The 15,870-nt window shown below is 42.0% G+C and overlaps 2 protein-coding genes across 2 annotated transcripts in view; one reads left to right on the top strand and one right to left on the bottom strand.

The window, feature by feature from the left end:
* Nucleotides 1-45: 45 nt before the first annotated feature.
* Nucleotides 46-3,698, top strand: ube2t (ubiquitin-conjugating enzyme E2T (putative)). The gene is made up of 7 exons (XM_044351681.1): nucleotides 46-187; nucleotides 518-627; nucleotides 2,024-2,093; nucleotides 2,204-2,309; nucleotides 2,429-2,527; nucleotides 2,901-2,984; nucleotides 3,364-3,698. The coding sequence occupies exons 2-7, from the start codon at nucleotides 519-521 to the stop codon at nucleotides 3,478-3,480; spliced, it is 585 nt and encodes a 194-aa protein (XP_044207616.1). The 5' UTR covers nucleotides 46-187; nucleotide 518; the 3' UTR covers nucleotides 3,481-3,698.
* A 77-nt stretch (nucleotides 3,699-3,775) lies between these two features.
* LOC122982372 (leucine-rich repeat-containing G-protein coupled receptor 6) overlaps nucleotides 3,776-15,870 on the bottom strand; it is a 45,747-nt gene continuing 33,652 nt past the window's right edge. The window contains exons 5-18 of the mRNA XM_044351621.1: nucleotides 13,954-14,169; nucleotides 13,709-13,780; nucleotides 11,290-11,358; nucleotides 10,750-10,821; nucleotides 10,523-10,594; nucleotides 10,088-10,156; nucleotides 9,585-9,656; nucleotides 9,227-9,292; nucleotides 9,025-9,096; nucleotides 8,504-8,575; nucleotides 7,837-7,962; nucleotides 7,054-7,208; nucleotides 6,281-6,361; nucleotides 3,776-6,138 (exon numbers count right to left, since the gene is read on the bottom strand). Coding sequence (XP_044207556.1) covers nucleotides 4,883-6,138; nucleotides 6,281-6,361; nucleotides 7,054-7,208; nucleotides 7,837-7,962; nucleotides 8,504-8,575; nucleotides 9,025-9,096; nucleotides 9,227-9,292; nucleotides 9,585-9,656; nucleotides 10,088-10,156; nucleotides 10,523-10,594; nucleotides 10,750-10,821; nucleotides 11,290-11,358; nucleotides 13,709-13,780; nucleotides 13,954-14,169 — 2,470 coding nt within the window. The 3' untranslated portion in view covers nucleotides 3,776-4,882. The remainder of the gene's footprint in view (nucleotides 6,139-6,280; nucleotides 6,362-7,053; nucleotides 7,209-7,836; nucleotides 7,963-8,503; nucleotides 8,576-9,024; nucleotides 9,097-9,226; nucleotides 9,293-9,584; nucleotides 9,657-10,087; nucleotides 10,157-10,522; nucleotides 10,595-10,749; nucleotides 10,822-11,289; nucleotides 11,359-13,708; nucleotides 13,781-13,953; nucleotides 14,170-15,870) is intronic.

The following is a 15,870-nucleotide window of genomic DNA, read 5'->3' as shown; positions in this document are numbered from 1 at the left end:
CTCAAGGTGAGTGCAACGCGCCATTAATACCGAAGAAGAAGAAGAAGTTGAACGCGGGCAGCGCTGATGACGTAGGGAGAGGGAAATCCAAAACAGAAACCACGTCGCCTCATTTCGGCCTCTCTCCGTTGTTAAGCCAAACAGCTGTTGTTGAGAAGTGGACGACAACTGCGAAAGAGGGAGAAAAGTAAGCGAATGTAACTTTATATCGAGTAAACAACATCTTATTTTAACTCCAGCGTTGTTACTGACATTAGAATGACATGCTAATGTTTCCATAGCGACACCGTTTGCCAGGCTAAAACTTTAGCTAGTATCTTAAAAGCAGTGTTAAGCTTGTGACAGTATAGTTTTACGTACGTAATCGAACACCCAGCTGACTAAACTTATTATCATACAACGATTGATTACTTTTTTTCCGTACCAAATTAATCAGTCAATAGTCTGGGTCTAACCCGGGGCCAAAATCACTGCTTCTTATTGATATAGCTAAGTTACACCATTCACTGTTGAACAGGATGCAGAGGGCTTCCCGTTTGAAGCGTGAACTTCAGATGCTGAGCACCGAGCCACCTCCCGGGATAACATGCTGGCAGACTGAGGAACGGATAGACGACCTCCGGGCACGTAAGTACGATCGTAAGGGTCCAGACACTGGATCTAAAATAAGACTTAATTTAGTTATCAAGAACACTGTGTATTTCATCAAAATAATCAATTATTGTCTTAAAATTCAACTGAAGTCACATTTAGTCATCTCTTTTGCAGTAAAGATATTGTCTGTATTTTTTAATTTGTTGGCAAAGGATCTTTTATATTAAAAGGAAGAAAATATAATTGGGTAAATATAAAAAATGTTCCTTTTGCAAAGCTGCTGGAGGTGCTATGGTGTCTGTGTTTGATTGTCAGCAGCTGGCAGGCACCAGTTCTCTGAAACTTACACTGTAGCTTTTGAAGTCATGGGTAGACAGTGTTTTGATAGTGGTCGTATTGAAGCAGCACGGTGAAAAAGTTTTGCCACTTTAGATGTCTAGATTCTTATCCTTTATGTAATACCATCAGAAGGGGGTGTCTGATCAGTCCCAAATGTATTCTGCAGCATGACAATGACCCCACACATACAGCCAGAGTCATGAATAACTATTTTCATCGACAAGAGGAACAAGGAGTCCTGCAGCAGATGGTATGGCCCCCACACAGCCCTGATCTCAAAGTCATCGAGTCAGTCTGCTATTGCATGAAGAGACAGAAGACACTGAGACAGCCACAGAAAGTTCTCCAACATGCTTGGAACAAGCTTATGTTAATTTGATTCAGTTTTTTTCCATTTACTACACGTTGTATGAAGTTAATTGATAAATATAAAACATTCATGGCATTATTTTTGAAGGCATCCTCACTTAACTTTTAGTGCCTAAAACTTTTGCACAGTACTGTAAATGGACAGAAGTGATATTTGCAGGTATGTGCTGTTTAATGTGCAGCAGCTGACCAGCTTATTAAAACTGTTATTAGCAGTACCTCTTCCCTGGTGAATGTTTGTTTGGTCACTTGCTCAACAAGCTAAGGTGCAGGACAAGAAAAGCTATTCAGAGTTTTTGTTCTAAGTCTGCAGCTGATGTGCTGTATAGCAGGCTACTGTCTGGCTGATAGTCAATATGAACATCTTCCTACAGAGAACGATATTCCAGTATTTACAGAGCAGACATGTAAATGTAGCAAAAAAATATTTCAGAAAAAAATTTCAGTTGGACTTTAAGTGACGCAGTTTTATTCTGGTAACAGGTCACCACAAGGTCTATTCACTAGCTGTTCTGACACTTTCAATACTGTGGCACAATCTTCCTCAACTGATAGACATGTCATAATTATACTATTTTGTTGCCTTAATTTATTTTCTTGTACTGACACCGGCACCAGCACAAATTCATTATATGTTTTTTTTCTTAGTGAACATAGCTTCTGATTCTAATACAGTTTGTGATTCAATGGAATGCTTTATTTTCTTTCCCTTGGTTTACAGAGATAGTTGGAGGAGCAGGAACTCCATATGAAGGTGGACTCTTCTCCCTGGAGATCAAGGTCCCAGAGAGGTAAATTTCTCTTGAGGTTTAACATTTTTAAAGCAGTGCTCTCTCTCATTTCTTTGCTACAAACCATTACTACTCTGTAGTAGGACTGACCTGCTACTTTCCTCTCATAGGTACCCATTTGAGCCTCCCAAAATACGATTCTTGACCCCAATCTACCACCCAAACATTGACAATTCAGGACGTATCTGCCATGACGCTCTCAAACTCCCACCAAAGGTTGTAACATATTGCACGAACAAACCAAATTATCCGAAGAGTTTGGATCAAGATGTTAGAAGTAAGATGCACCAGCTTACATGTGTTGTTATGTTTCCTGCTTTTTATTTTTTATTCAGGGTGCCTGGAAGCCATCCTTAAACATCTCCACAGTCCTCACCTCCATCCAGCTGCTCATGGCTGAGCCCAATCCAGATGACCCACTCATGGCTGATATTGTGAGTTGCACTTGATCTTGCAATCACACATAGCATAGCATTGATACTGTGCACAATCACACTGCAGTTGTTTGATTAGTTTGGTTTTTTTGGAACACAAATATTGATGTGTGAAGTTTTTGCTACATTATTTTTTTTAACTAAGTGATCCTATGCTTCAAAAGTAATCTCTTTCAAGTATGCCATTTATTTACAAGCCAGATGTTTTGCTGAATGGCAGAGTAGACACCTTTACCTCTTGCCACAAAAATACAGCCTCCTAGAGTCTTAAAATCACAGTATAGAGTATTTGCGAGACTGTGATCGATTGTGAAACCCTACTGTATACACCTGAAGAACACCGTAAAGAAACACTTACATTTTTTGAATACAGTCATCAGAGTTCAAATACAACAAACAGCTGTTCATGCAGACGGCCAAGAAGTGGACAGAGGAACATGCTGTTCAGAAGAACACGGTAAGTCACTCCAGCCTATAGGTGAAGCAGTTTTAAAGTATTTGCTGTTGTTCATAAATTGAGCAGTTATTCTCTTGAATCTTTTTAAAATTCTATTATATACTGACCATCTCTGGTGGGCTGCATTGTTAATAATGACATGTTGACTTGGTGTATCTTGTCATTGCATTAGCTGTTTGTAGCGGTATCTTCTACCCACAAGATGGTGCTGTTCGCCCTTTATAGAATTTAATCTTCAGCACTACAAAGTGATGCAGCCTGTACAATTTATATTGAAATGTGACCTTAACATTTCAAACTTTTAAGTTTTGGATATGGAAAAGTTGAAGATGGCCAGTGTTGTCATTGTCTGAATGAGTTTGTATCTGTCTGTGTTCAGGGAGTCGCAGAGAGCAACAAAGAAAATACCCCAGATCAGAAAGCATCATCACGCAAAAGAGAGGCCCTCAGTGCACAGCAGGAGGAAGAGGAGCCAGCAAAGAAAAACTGTGTGTAGTTTCCACCACACTTGTTAGAGCCACAGGTCTCTTCTCCAGAGCCACCATGCTTTGCGTACCTGCCAATTTGTAGAGTATAATTTTATTTTTTAATTAGTGGTAATACCTACTTTAATGTACCATGTATGCTTTTGTCTTCTTAACTCTGAAATATCCTCATATTTATATATATAAAGTTTATGTTTGTGTTGTAATAATAAAGTTTTTTTAACGCTAATTGATTGTTGAAATTAATGTTTTACATACAATGCCTTGACTTCTTGAGTGGTGTGAAAGTGTGTTTCAGAAAAGTAGCATAAACAAAGTGGTTGATGTATACAGTATAAAGATAATAATTTTATTCAAACATATGCTTACCAGTTGTATACAAAGTATGTACATCCTAAATAGCAACACAAATTGTTTTTTTTTTTACAAACTAAGGATTTATTTCTTAACATATAAAATTATATATTTGGTGTTTATCATATAAAAAGGGAGACAAACATCATAAGGCTGTAGTGAGTCAATACCATGCTAGTTCAGAGGTAGTTACATTGTATGTACATATTGCTAGCCTACTCTAAAGTTTGTAGAAAGATAGCTACATCCCATTCAGTCTGTATGCTTGCCTCATGTTCGACAGTTGCATATTTGAGACAAAACCATGTAAACCATATGAAATTGTATGTGCGATCTGTTTCCTGTTGCATTTTGCCACCACATGAATAACTTTAATAACAGCGATTACATATTTGCAGAGCAATATATCTGACAATAGCATTTCTATGAATGAAAAATGTTAGCTTACTCTGGTAAAATGACCTGGTGTGTCTGATGATGAATCCCTTTATTTGAAGCAGACCTTAGCAATAGGTTAGAGTTCATAATAAAATAAAATTTAAAAAAACAAATTAGATACTCCACTTAAAATATAACCGAACAATCTTTAACTTCTAAGCTGCAAGTCTCATTATCACATTTCAGTATAAACATTTACACTTAGAATTCTACTTGCTCTACCTAAAGTCCCCCCGGCTAAACCACTGATTTGTCTGATGCTTATATTTTCCATATAGTTAACGGCTTTTGTTTCAGCTTTCTTTTTGTCACGTGAGTCCATGACTGTTGCAGTCCACTGGATAGTGTCTGAAATTGTCCTTTATTTGAACAGTAATGCCGTATTGTGATGTTTCCTTTGATAGTCTTTATTGTGAAGGGAACTTTTAGTTGCACTCTCCATTTTCAGAGGCACTTTGTTGTGCTCTCATAGACTTCTCTAGAGTACTCTACAGTCTCTGTGTGGACTCATTCTGAGGTGCTTCAAGACTGATAACTCAGAACTGGTCTTGCTGCTTCTGTACGATAATGGCCCTTGAGTGTCTATAGTGTCCCAACTATTCAGACAGCTAGCTTGGAGGCTCATGGATGAGAGGTGAGAGAGGGAGTCATAGTAGAGTGATACAGGGGCCAAGTGTTACGAATCACATCTTGATCCAAACTCTTCAGACATTCAGTGTCATCCAGGCTCCCTCGTTCTGTCACTCTGTCTCTATCTCTGGCAGTGGGAGTGGGTATCTGGCAAGGAATGAGAGGAACAGAGGAAGTAGACGAGCAGTGGGAAAATCTGATTGGGTCCAGCCGAGGTTGGAGAGAAGAACCCCCACTGTACAGGGCATCAGCATCAGTGAGTGACACCTGTGTCGACGAATCAGAGCAGGAGCTCTTCTCTGTCTCCACAGACACCAGTGAGTCCAGAGTGTGGTCCCGACGTAGCTGTGGACGTGCTTTGGGGCGAGGCCAGAAGAAAAACTGGGAGTGGTCTCGTGTGAAAAGCAGGAATAGGAGGGGGTTTAGGCAGGCAGGCAGGGGCTGCAGAAGCAGGAGGACTGATTTTAGCACCTCCTCCCCCAAAGAAAGGAGACCCAGAAGGGAGCAGAGGGAGAGGAAAGCTACTGGCACATAGAGGAGGCCATTTGTGAATATTAGCCAGGCAACATGTTTGATCATGGCACAGTCCCACAGGCCCTCACACTCTCCCCTAAGTAACTCCCAGTAAAGTCGGATGTATGAACCTGTGACTATGAGCAAACACAGGGTGTTCATCATAATGAGCGCCAAGGGGAAGACTAGGGAGGATGACATCCGAGAGGCTGGGGGTGGCAGGGGCGAGGGAAGGCAGAAAGGTGAGGACCCGTACTCCCCTACTCCAACCAGTGGGAGACAAGCCAGGGTGAGGGAAAGAGTGAGGCAGAAAAGTGCACATGTGCGCACACTTCCAAGAGAAGGGGACTTCCCATAGGCGCGGGCACATGTCACACTCACACCACACTGCACAGCCGCCAGAGTCAGCAGCAACACACTTGCCTCAGACGCAAACACCCAGACCCATCCCGTCGCCTGACAACCAGGACCCCCTTCCCAGCGGGCACCGTGGTGACCAAACTCTCCCAGGGTTAAAGCGTCCACAAGGGCCAGGGTGCATGTACACACACCCGTAAGTAGATTTGAAGCACCCATGCAGGCCACAGTGAAGCGGAGTGGTGACAGGTAGCCGGGTGAACTGAAGAGGGACAAGAGCAGGAGGGAGTTCCCCAGGAGAGATACCAGGGAGATGGACCACAAGCCCACACGAACCAGCCAGCTGCCCAACAGAGAGTCACATGGACGGAAAGGACCTGCAACACCACAAACAATACAAACCAAGTCAGCTTTAGATAAACAAGCTGTAAATGTCCTCATACTGTATTTGTGAGAAAACAGTCTTCGAGCCAGTTGATAACAACGTGATTGTGTTACTGAAGGTGTAACTTCACTTACCTGGAGTGGGTGTGCATTGGACACTGGTCTGTAGTTTGGATTCTTCTATTTCTAGCTGGAACTCCTCCAGGTCAGGGTCATCTGGAATAACACATTGTTAGGGTAAAAAATCAGAGGTCCAACATGTTTGGGCCAATCTGTTGTACAAGGTCGGTTTAGCCTGTTTCAGGTTCTATGACAGCTTATTCTGTATGGGTATACAGATTATATGCATGTTAGATTGTGTGTGGCATTGGCTGTAGGGGGTTGGCTTTATAAGGGAGGTGATCTAACATTCTTTCGCAGTGAAACAAAAATATTTCTAGAAGATAATAGACACCTCCATGAAATTTCATAATGATTGTTTTTATAACAATTAAAGGTGAATAAATTTTAATCAGCGATATGTCATTGTTCATCTTTTGCTATTGTTACCTTTTGGTACACCCAGAACTTTTTAATTAATTTATTTTTTCAGCATTAATGGTGTTGGTTTAATGGTTTTAATTTCAACTTAATTTTGGTTTATTGGTGTTTATATTTTATGCCTGCCGCAGGAATGCATGGAAGGGTCAACACTCGAGTGTAAATGTAGATCAGTTGCCAGGTAGCTGTGGTCTCAGCGAGGCTCTGACATGTTTCAAGCAGGCTTATGTCAATAATTAGGCAGTGAGCACAGACATATGGGACTCAGATTTCCATTTACGACTTTACCCCACTACCCAGATTGGTACCATTTGTGTTATATACAGTATGTATGCTCACACAGATATTGTAAGTGTGTGCTTTCTTACAGTGTGTGTCAGCATGGATAGGGTACATGGCTACAGTCCTCTTGTGCAGGTCCTCGTCAGTGTTACTCTGCTCAGTGTCCCACTGGCTGGCTGGCTTGTAGCTATCACAGGAACCGTACACACAGCACTGGTAGGCATAAGGCATTTCAATCACCCTGTAACAGACAGATGGGATGAAAAATCAAACAAAATTACATATCATCAATAGGGAAAATGTGAGTGAAACTGTCAGTTTTCTGAAGTCTTTGTGGTGGATGGTTGTATGCAAGCTTTTACAGTATATATACAGTGCTTTTCAAATGTCTTTCTGCCAGGAGTTCTGGTTTGGGCGATGTTCAACAGTCATGCTAACATTGCCACTTGATCACCTGCCATCTCCTATTACTTCTGAAACTCACTCTCCATTTTTATTGTACAACACCTTTCCAGGCCTTCAGGGATGCTAATCTTTGAAACAAGAATTAACTTGCTGCTGATAAATGCTTTCTCATTGTCAGAGTTCAGTTCAGGAGTGGCTCGCAGGTATACACTGTAATTAGTCCATTGTCGAACTTGGCTGCTTTTGGTAAATTGAAGATATTAATAGTAAGTTGAGAGGAAGGATAATTGAGGGGATGGGAAGGGATGCATTGTTCCTTACAGCCACAGGTTACACACCTGGAGCAGTAAAAATGTACCCAGTATGTTATCATCTTAAATCACTTTTTGTCGAGAAACCAAAATAGAAAAGTTAATATTAGAGACAAGACAGAAAAGAAAGATGCAGGATGGTGTGTGCCTTACCTCATACGGGGGAAGTGATCAGGACTGAAGGCCTCATATAATTCTGTGTTGCCCCTCAGCTTGAGATGGGTGAGACCCCCCAAACCTGCAACTGGCACTGAGCTAAGTCTGTTCTCAGTCAGGTCCCTGAGATAAATATAGACAGAAATTGAGAAAGAAACAGAAGGGAGTGGGTGTCAGATCAGAGAAAGCCAGTGTTTTTATTTCAGATATTGCCGAGGGTCATCCTCGGTAACAAAAAGGCCTTGTCTTTTAGATTTTTGAACTGTTCAGACAAGGCTCTCTATCAGATTCCCTCCAGATAACACTTCCTGTCAGATGTAGTGAGTTTGCTTGTTTAGCTAGGCATACTTCAACTAGTCTTCACACAATGAATCAGTTTATATTGGCATCACCTGAGATGAGTCTCCTGGCCACACAAAGGGGTTTTGCAAACAATAAATGCGTATCAGTGCTCTCTGTAGACTCTGCCAAAGACAACTGGTTTTCTGTGGCACACACAGTCAAGTACAGAGTGTTTGTGTAAGGCTATGGCTCTGACACACAGCTTAACTTTGATTAAAGATACACAAATACTAAGGGAGAAGAGTGACAATGCTAGAGGACCAGATGAAAGGGAGAAGAAGCTTAGTGACTGATATGTATCAAGACTAGCGTATTTACTCACAGTTTAATCAAAGAGTGAAGAGAGGCGAAGGCATCTGTGTGGATCCACTCGATCATATTCCAGCTCAGATCACTGACAGAAAAGACAGCAAACTGAAATGCACTCAAAGAAATTGGAATGACACATTGAATGTTGTATGTCTATTACCACTAGATGTCAGTAATGGGTCATAAGTGTACATAGTTTGATCTTGATTATGGCCTCAAAACCTTTTTGACTTTTGAATCCTTAAAATGAACTAATCTCTACTCCAAACTATGAGTTATGAGCAGTTTAACCAAGAATGGTTCTCCTTTCACAGATGGTTTAATATTCCTTGGAGAAAATCAGAGGAAAGTTGGAGAACTTCAATCTACAGAATTTTGTTTCTAACAGATTTATATTTTGCTTTTCTTCTCTTCTATCCCATTCATCATCTGGTGACACCTTGGTGGGGTCCCGATCCCCATGTTGGGAACCACTGATCTAGACAATGCATTTCCAAGAAAATAATATATGACAATGGAGGAAAATGCACTTACAGTGCTCGTAGAGAGGTGAGCTGCTGGAAAGTGCTGGACTCTATCCTCCTGATTTGGTTATGCTGTAGCCCTCTATTGAGAAAAATACATAAAGGCATACACACCCACAATTCAAAATGTGCAGGTAAACAAAAAAAACAAAAAAAGATTCTGATGCATATGTGCATGCGATTGTTGAGTGTTGGGGGCGGCTACTACTCACATCTCTTGCAGTGCAGAGCAGTGGTAAAAGCTGGGCAGATCCTCTATCTGATTGTAAGACAGCTCCCTACAACAATACACAATGCACACACACACATAAATACAGTGACCAGCTGTGGATTTATAGCGTGGGAAATCATGGGGGTGACAGGATTATTTGAGTCTTTGGGTGAACAGTCGGCTCTGTGAGCAAGGCGATATAGCAGGACAATAATTTTGGGGAGTGATTGGATTTCATAGCATCGTGATTGTACAAATGATTGCTTGGGGGCACAACTCTCCACAATCGGGTTTTGTGTATCAGTTTTTGTACCTCTCACTCTCTCTCCCCCTGCGCGTGTTCGTGTGTCTGTACTCACAGCACTCTGAGGCGAGGCAGCTGCTCACATAGATCCAGAGGGAGAGCTGAGAGACCGGCCCGGGTCAGCGTCCTATAGAGAGAGAGAGAGAATCCTCTGATCATTGTTGAAGTGTAAGCAAGCGAAAGGATTCCCCATCTTGTGAGTCTAACTTGGTCAGACAGGGAGCTGTGTAGGTTCGCCAAACCTGTCATTGGTTGGCATAACTAGCTTACCCCTCCCTATCCCTTTTCTGAGTCTTCTGTTCTTTCCCCCTCTCTCCTAGAATCCTAAAACACACATATTATCTCTTTTTTTTCTCCTGGCTTTCTTTGTGTGTCTCTCTCTTTCTTCTCCTTATCTCTCTCCACCCTTTTTCTCTCATGTACTTGGACTCTGGGGATTGTATCTCTGCCCTCAACCTCAGTGTCGACTCTTTTCACATTCTTTGTTGCTGTATGTGGTGAAGCCTTACTTGATTAAATAATCCTATGCGTGTGTGGTGGGCGGGGGGAAACACTTACAAAATTTCCAGGCTGGTGGTTCCTTTCAGATCGGGAAACTCGCGAATTTGGGTTGCTCCGTTAAGGGAACTGCAGCAGAACAGGGAGAAAAGTGTCATAAAACTCTCTCTCTCACACACACAAACACACACACAGACACACACATGCATGTGCACATAGACCTTGTCTAACAGCTCATTTCAGCCATCACACTTTTCCTCCAACATCAACACAGGCTGTTTTGGCTGTCTCACTAGACATCATAAGTCACTCCATTCAACATGTTCTTACAACACACTCTCTCTTACCACAACAGCACACAGCACAGCAATACGCTAACACAACATCATTCAGTAGGCCATTACACATGTCCACTCTCACTGCTAGGGACAGAGAATGATTTAAACAGTGTTTGGGCTAACTTAGTGGAATGGTTTCTACTGACCACATACTTACAGTGTGTGCAGCTTAGGTAAGAACTGGAAAGCGGATTTTCCCACAAACTGGATAGGGTTCTCATAGAAATGACTGCAAGGAAGAAAGAGAATAATTATTTTGGACATATTCTGATGAATTTGCTTTTGGGAATGAGTTGTGTTATATTTGATGTTGACATGAAATAGCAATTATGTGTTTATCTAATACGTGCATGTTACAGAATCAAGGATAAGCATTAAGCTCACATGGTTTGGAGCAGAGGGTTTCCCACGAAGGCCCTCTCAGGGATGGCTTTGATATTGTTGTTATGGAAGCCCCTGCAAATAGAAAAACATACTGTAAGTCAGACAGTCTATATGTTTCTGATTTTGTGTGTGTGCGTGTGCGTCTGGTGGGGTATAGAGTGTGTTTGTGTGCGAGAGGCAAGTCATATGTCCTCATGTTGCACCTGCCATTGCACAGCTGAAAAACATTTTTGGATACATGAGATGTAAACACGCACACATACGCTGTATCTGTGACACATATGCACGCTGCGGAACATCTGCTGAAGCTGAGGGAAAACATAGTTTGTGTGTACGTGCTCGGGTGCCGGTGTGTATGTGCAGGCGAGGGGGTGTGTGGGTGTGTAGCCAGCACCTGCTTAGGGCGAGAGAGATTGTATCCGAGTGCCACATTAAAATCACTTAACGGGATTACTTGGGATAACGCAACCATGATAGTCATGTTGGGCAGGTGTGTTTTCGTGTGTGTGTGTTAGTGTGTGTGTGTGCGTGTGCACTCACAATTCCTGAAGCTTACTCAGGGTCCTGATGGCCACAGGGAACTCCTGGAGATCATTGTAGTTTAAATCCCTGAGAGAGAGAGAGAGAGAGAGAGAGATAAACAGTCATGATAAAATAAGATTTTGAAATGGCATGATGGAGGTTTTGTTTTCCTGGAATGGAAATCATAATTCATCCATATATAATTTTTTGTGTGTAAGAAACTGTGTCTGATTGCATATGTATGCATAGTCATTTACTCTCCACTCTCAGAGACAGCTAGAGTGTGAAGTTTGGATTTGACCATTGACCTTTGCTGCTCTGACCTGATTATTTAGGTCTGTCTCTGATTAGTTTCCCAGGAAACACAGTATCATAACAACCGTTGCTATAGTCGACACAGCTCATACGCAGGTGTCAGGGAAAGTTTTTTTTTTTTTTTACTGTACGTCTTGTCTGTCTATCAGTATGTACTGTACAGTACTGAACTGATGAAAGAGTGTATGTTTGTGCATACATACGAGTATGTCCTTTCCCATATTAAGACATGTGTCTGGGTATGCACGCATATTATCTATGTTGTCTTTGAAGATTCTTAGCCATCCAGGTCATAGGATATCTAGACATACTAAGTCAAAGTCAACTGGATTTGTTTTTATTCTTTTCAAGTAAGACAGCAAAAATGCCTTTGATTAAGTGCTTCTTTCAAGATATGTACAGTATGCGTGTTTTCCCCAAGTTTCAGTGGATGTTGTGAAATGTCTGTCTCTATCTGCTCTGTCTTGCTGTTGCGTTTTCCAGCAGTCCGCTGGACGGCTCCTCGTAGTAATGATTTTATAATACACACTGGGGGTTGGGGAGGGTGGTGCTGATGCAGATGGTCTCTCATATTGTAGGGTTTTCTTCAATTGCGATGATTATAAAGACAAAGAACTTGAGTTCAACCCAGAATTTATTACGGCCGGGAAGCAGAACAGTATGTTGAATACAGTCTCCTCGAATATTCTGCACGGTTCATTTTGATAGAATTCTTAAAGTCCTCCCTACATCCCTATTCAGACATGTTTCACTATTCCAAATTTACCCCTTCCTTATGTTTCTTATGTTCATGATAAGAGGCACATATTCTGAGAGGGTCATATAGGGGTGAGGCCATGGAAAGAATCCTTTACATGGTCAGCACATTCATATAGTATAGAATTCCCTTACATGGTCAATACAGTACATGCATACAGTATATCCATCAGTATTTCTCATAAGCAATGCCGCTGTGAGAGATTAACACCTCATACCCGCACAATCCCCACGTCAATGACACCTGTCATCTTATCCTGCTGAATCATACGTCTCTCCCAACCACTGACGGCCACAGCACTTTAACACACACTATTCTGGTCCAGAGAGCTCCATCCCTCTTTTTTTCATTCTCTACGTTTCCCTTCATCCCATCAAGCGTGGCTTCCGGACTTACACCGTACATTTCCTAGCAAGGGTAATGACTTTTAAGTTGAGTGTTAAGCTGGCTATACTCTGTGAGAGCACACGCAGAAGTACTTGCTTATGCACACACATGTGTATGCCCACACACATGCTCATAAAAAGTAATGCATAATTTTTTACACTTCAACAGGTTGTTAAGCAGCATACCAGAAAGAGTATTTTCATCAGACCACCATGAATTTTGCAGGAGACACGGTTGTGCTCTCGCAATTTCTCTCGCTTTCTCTTTCCACCTCCTTCATAAGACTGTCAGTTTTCTGTGGTTTCCATATTGGTGTGTGGTTAGGATCTAGTTATTGAAGTTACAACACGTACCCTCCTGTAGCCATGCTGAGCTATATTTGACCCCAGCGCTGCTTAGTAATTACTTTTTACAAAACACAGAGGAATCTGTTGATGTCACTTCAAGGTAATCAAAGAGCAACTTTTCATCTTCACATTCCTGTCGTTCATTTGTTGGTTGTGGTTCTGAGAAACCTTCAAGCACCTGCTGAAATTACCAGGACATTAATCATTATGACTTTACGATTTAGCGCTGCACTTTATTATTCTTTGGCACACTTAATACCTGAGATTTATAGAAACACATTAATTTCAGGTGTTCCAAGTATCCAAACACTTTGACACACAGAAAAAGAAACGAGGCAGACACACAATGTGAGTAAATTGATGGCCCTTGGTTATATTACCTTTCTGAGGTTATATTTCTGGGAGATCCTTATATATCTTAGGGTTATTCTAAGGCAATGTGATTGTTGTAAACATGACTATACGGATTGGATGTTGATACTTGCTGATACTTTGTCATTACAAAGCCTGCGTCAGTGTTTGGGGAAACAGAGGAGGTAGTCATTTGGGCCTATGAAATGAAATCATTTTGGGAATTTGTGTGTGCGTGCGTGTGTGTGTGTGTGTGTGTGTGTGTGTGTGTGATACTCACAGTGTCTCCAGACTATGTAAACCTTCAAAACATCTCGCGCCCATGCTCTTGATCTGGTTATTATGGAGATGCCTGGAAAAAGGCCACAAATATTTTTCAACAAATCAGAAATTACGCTCTCAAAAAAAATCATTTCCACACAGCAATCATCACCGCCTAAATCAACGGAACAAATAATTTCCCTGGTAAGCTGAGAAACCCAAACCCAGGAGAGTTTAAAGTAAACAAATCAAGATGTCACTTACAGTACGACAAGGGCGGAGAGGTTGGTGAATGCATAATCTGGGATATGTGTGATCTGATTGAGGGCCAGTGTCATGGCCTGCAGGGATGGCAGAGAGTCCAGCGCTGTCACCGGGATCTCTGTTAGGGAGTTGTCATCCAACCACAGGTGTCTTAGAGAGTGAACCCCTCTAAAGGCCCCAGCCGGAACCTCAGACAACAGGTTAGCATCTAGACGCCTGAGGGGTGAGAGGAACTAAGCTTAGTGAGATAATCACCAAGTTTAAGTACAGTATGTTTGCTTATGTGCATCCGTGCTTGTGTGTGTGTTAGTGGTTGTGTGTCGTGGCATTGAAACACTTTGGCTTACAGGAAGGTTATTATGAGCATTACACATCCTTTATTCTCCTCCTTTCATCTTTGCTGCAGCTTTTTAGAAGCTCCTCATTATGATTTATTCCCATGCTAAATAAGCCATGTCTAGCTTCACCAGCACAGACATGTATGAAATGTAAGATGAGAAAAACACAGACTCAAACGTGTAGGAACGGTTTTGCCAAGCCTGTTTTATTCTACCTCACTTTATTTATGTTGTGTAAAGTGTTCCTCTCTCAGTGTCTGGAAAAAGGAAAAGACAGACGGAGGGAGGAACAGTTAAAGATGCATCTTCAGCTGTTCCTCCCTCCTTCACTATTTTCATTGGATTCTCGCCGTTGCCATTAGTTCAGATGTATCCACTGCTCAGACACAAACACAAGCGCTTTCAACTGATGAATTTGTGACACCGGACACACACACATGTGCTCTCATGCACACACTTTCATCTCTTCGACCATACAAAACCTAACAAACCTTTGTCCCTCCCCTTGGTGTCCTCAATCCACAGGCAAGAGTGTGACACACACCCCACGTAAATGCACACATGCATACACACTGTCCATAGTGATGAATGATCCCCTAAGGGCAGAGTTGACAAGCTGAGACCACTTCCTCCTGCTATTCTTCTTTCTTTGGTCCCACACACTCATTCATTAATCTCTGTTTCCTCCCTCCGGCCTCTCTCACAATCACATTTTGTTTCTTATATCTTCATTGATGCACTCCCAGCTGCTGCGAACCTCTTTGCATCTCACTCCTTAACTCTTGTTCGTCTTTCAAACATCCCCCTTATCAATCTTCCACTGTGGTACTTTGATTCTTGCGCTGCAGCTCCTCCTCAGCCTCCTCACCCCTCGGAGGCTTCACCAAACAAACAGCATCATCAAAGTGAAATCTGAACTTGAACTCTGAACTCCGAGCTTTTCTCCCCAGGGAAATTTTCCATCAGGAGAGGCAACTGTGTACACTGGCAGATGCTCACACACAGGCACACAGAGAAACACCCTCAAGCATACATGTAAATACACATGAATGTGTGTGTGTGCGCACACACAAACAGCTTCAAGAAATTTTCATCTTGTCCACTTCCTGAGCACAATTTTTTTCGGCGCTAAACATCGTCCTTGTGCATCCTGTGTACTCTAACCATGGACATTGTTTGTCCCTGACCCAAATCACAGGATGAAAGCTACGGAAGACTGTTCAACTTTCTGGTCTGTTCTCCAGGGCAAAATAATAATTGCTCCTCTAGGTGGACCTGCCAGGTCTCCAGAAGGTCCAGACAGAACCAGGAATGTTCCACAGAAGCCAATAAAGCAGCAACTATTTCCTGTTCATCACATCAAAGTCTGAGGTATGAATATGGGAGAGAGAAATAGAGACAGCAAAAGAAAGTTCTCTTAAATGATCCAAGCGATCTGTGGACCTGCCTCCACTGGTTCAATTCTCCAGATGGCCAAAATTTTGTACAACAGGGAAGTTGGAGGAGCGCATTTCACTGCCATCGAGTCAAATCTATAAAAACAGATTTAGTGTTGCTTGTGGAACTCATCAGCGGTGAT

The sequence above is a fragment of the Thunnus albacares genome, chromosome 5, assembly GCF_914725855.1.
Source record: "Thunnus albacares chromosome 5, fThuAlb1.1, whole genome shotgun sequence".
In the NCBI taxonomy this organism is placed as follows: Eukaryota; Metazoa; Chordata; class Actinopteri; order Scombriformes; family Scombridae; genus Thunnus; species Thunnus albacares.
The sequence above is the reverse complement of the archived record's forward strand: the minus strand, read 5'-3'. Positions and strand labels throughout refer to the sequence as shown.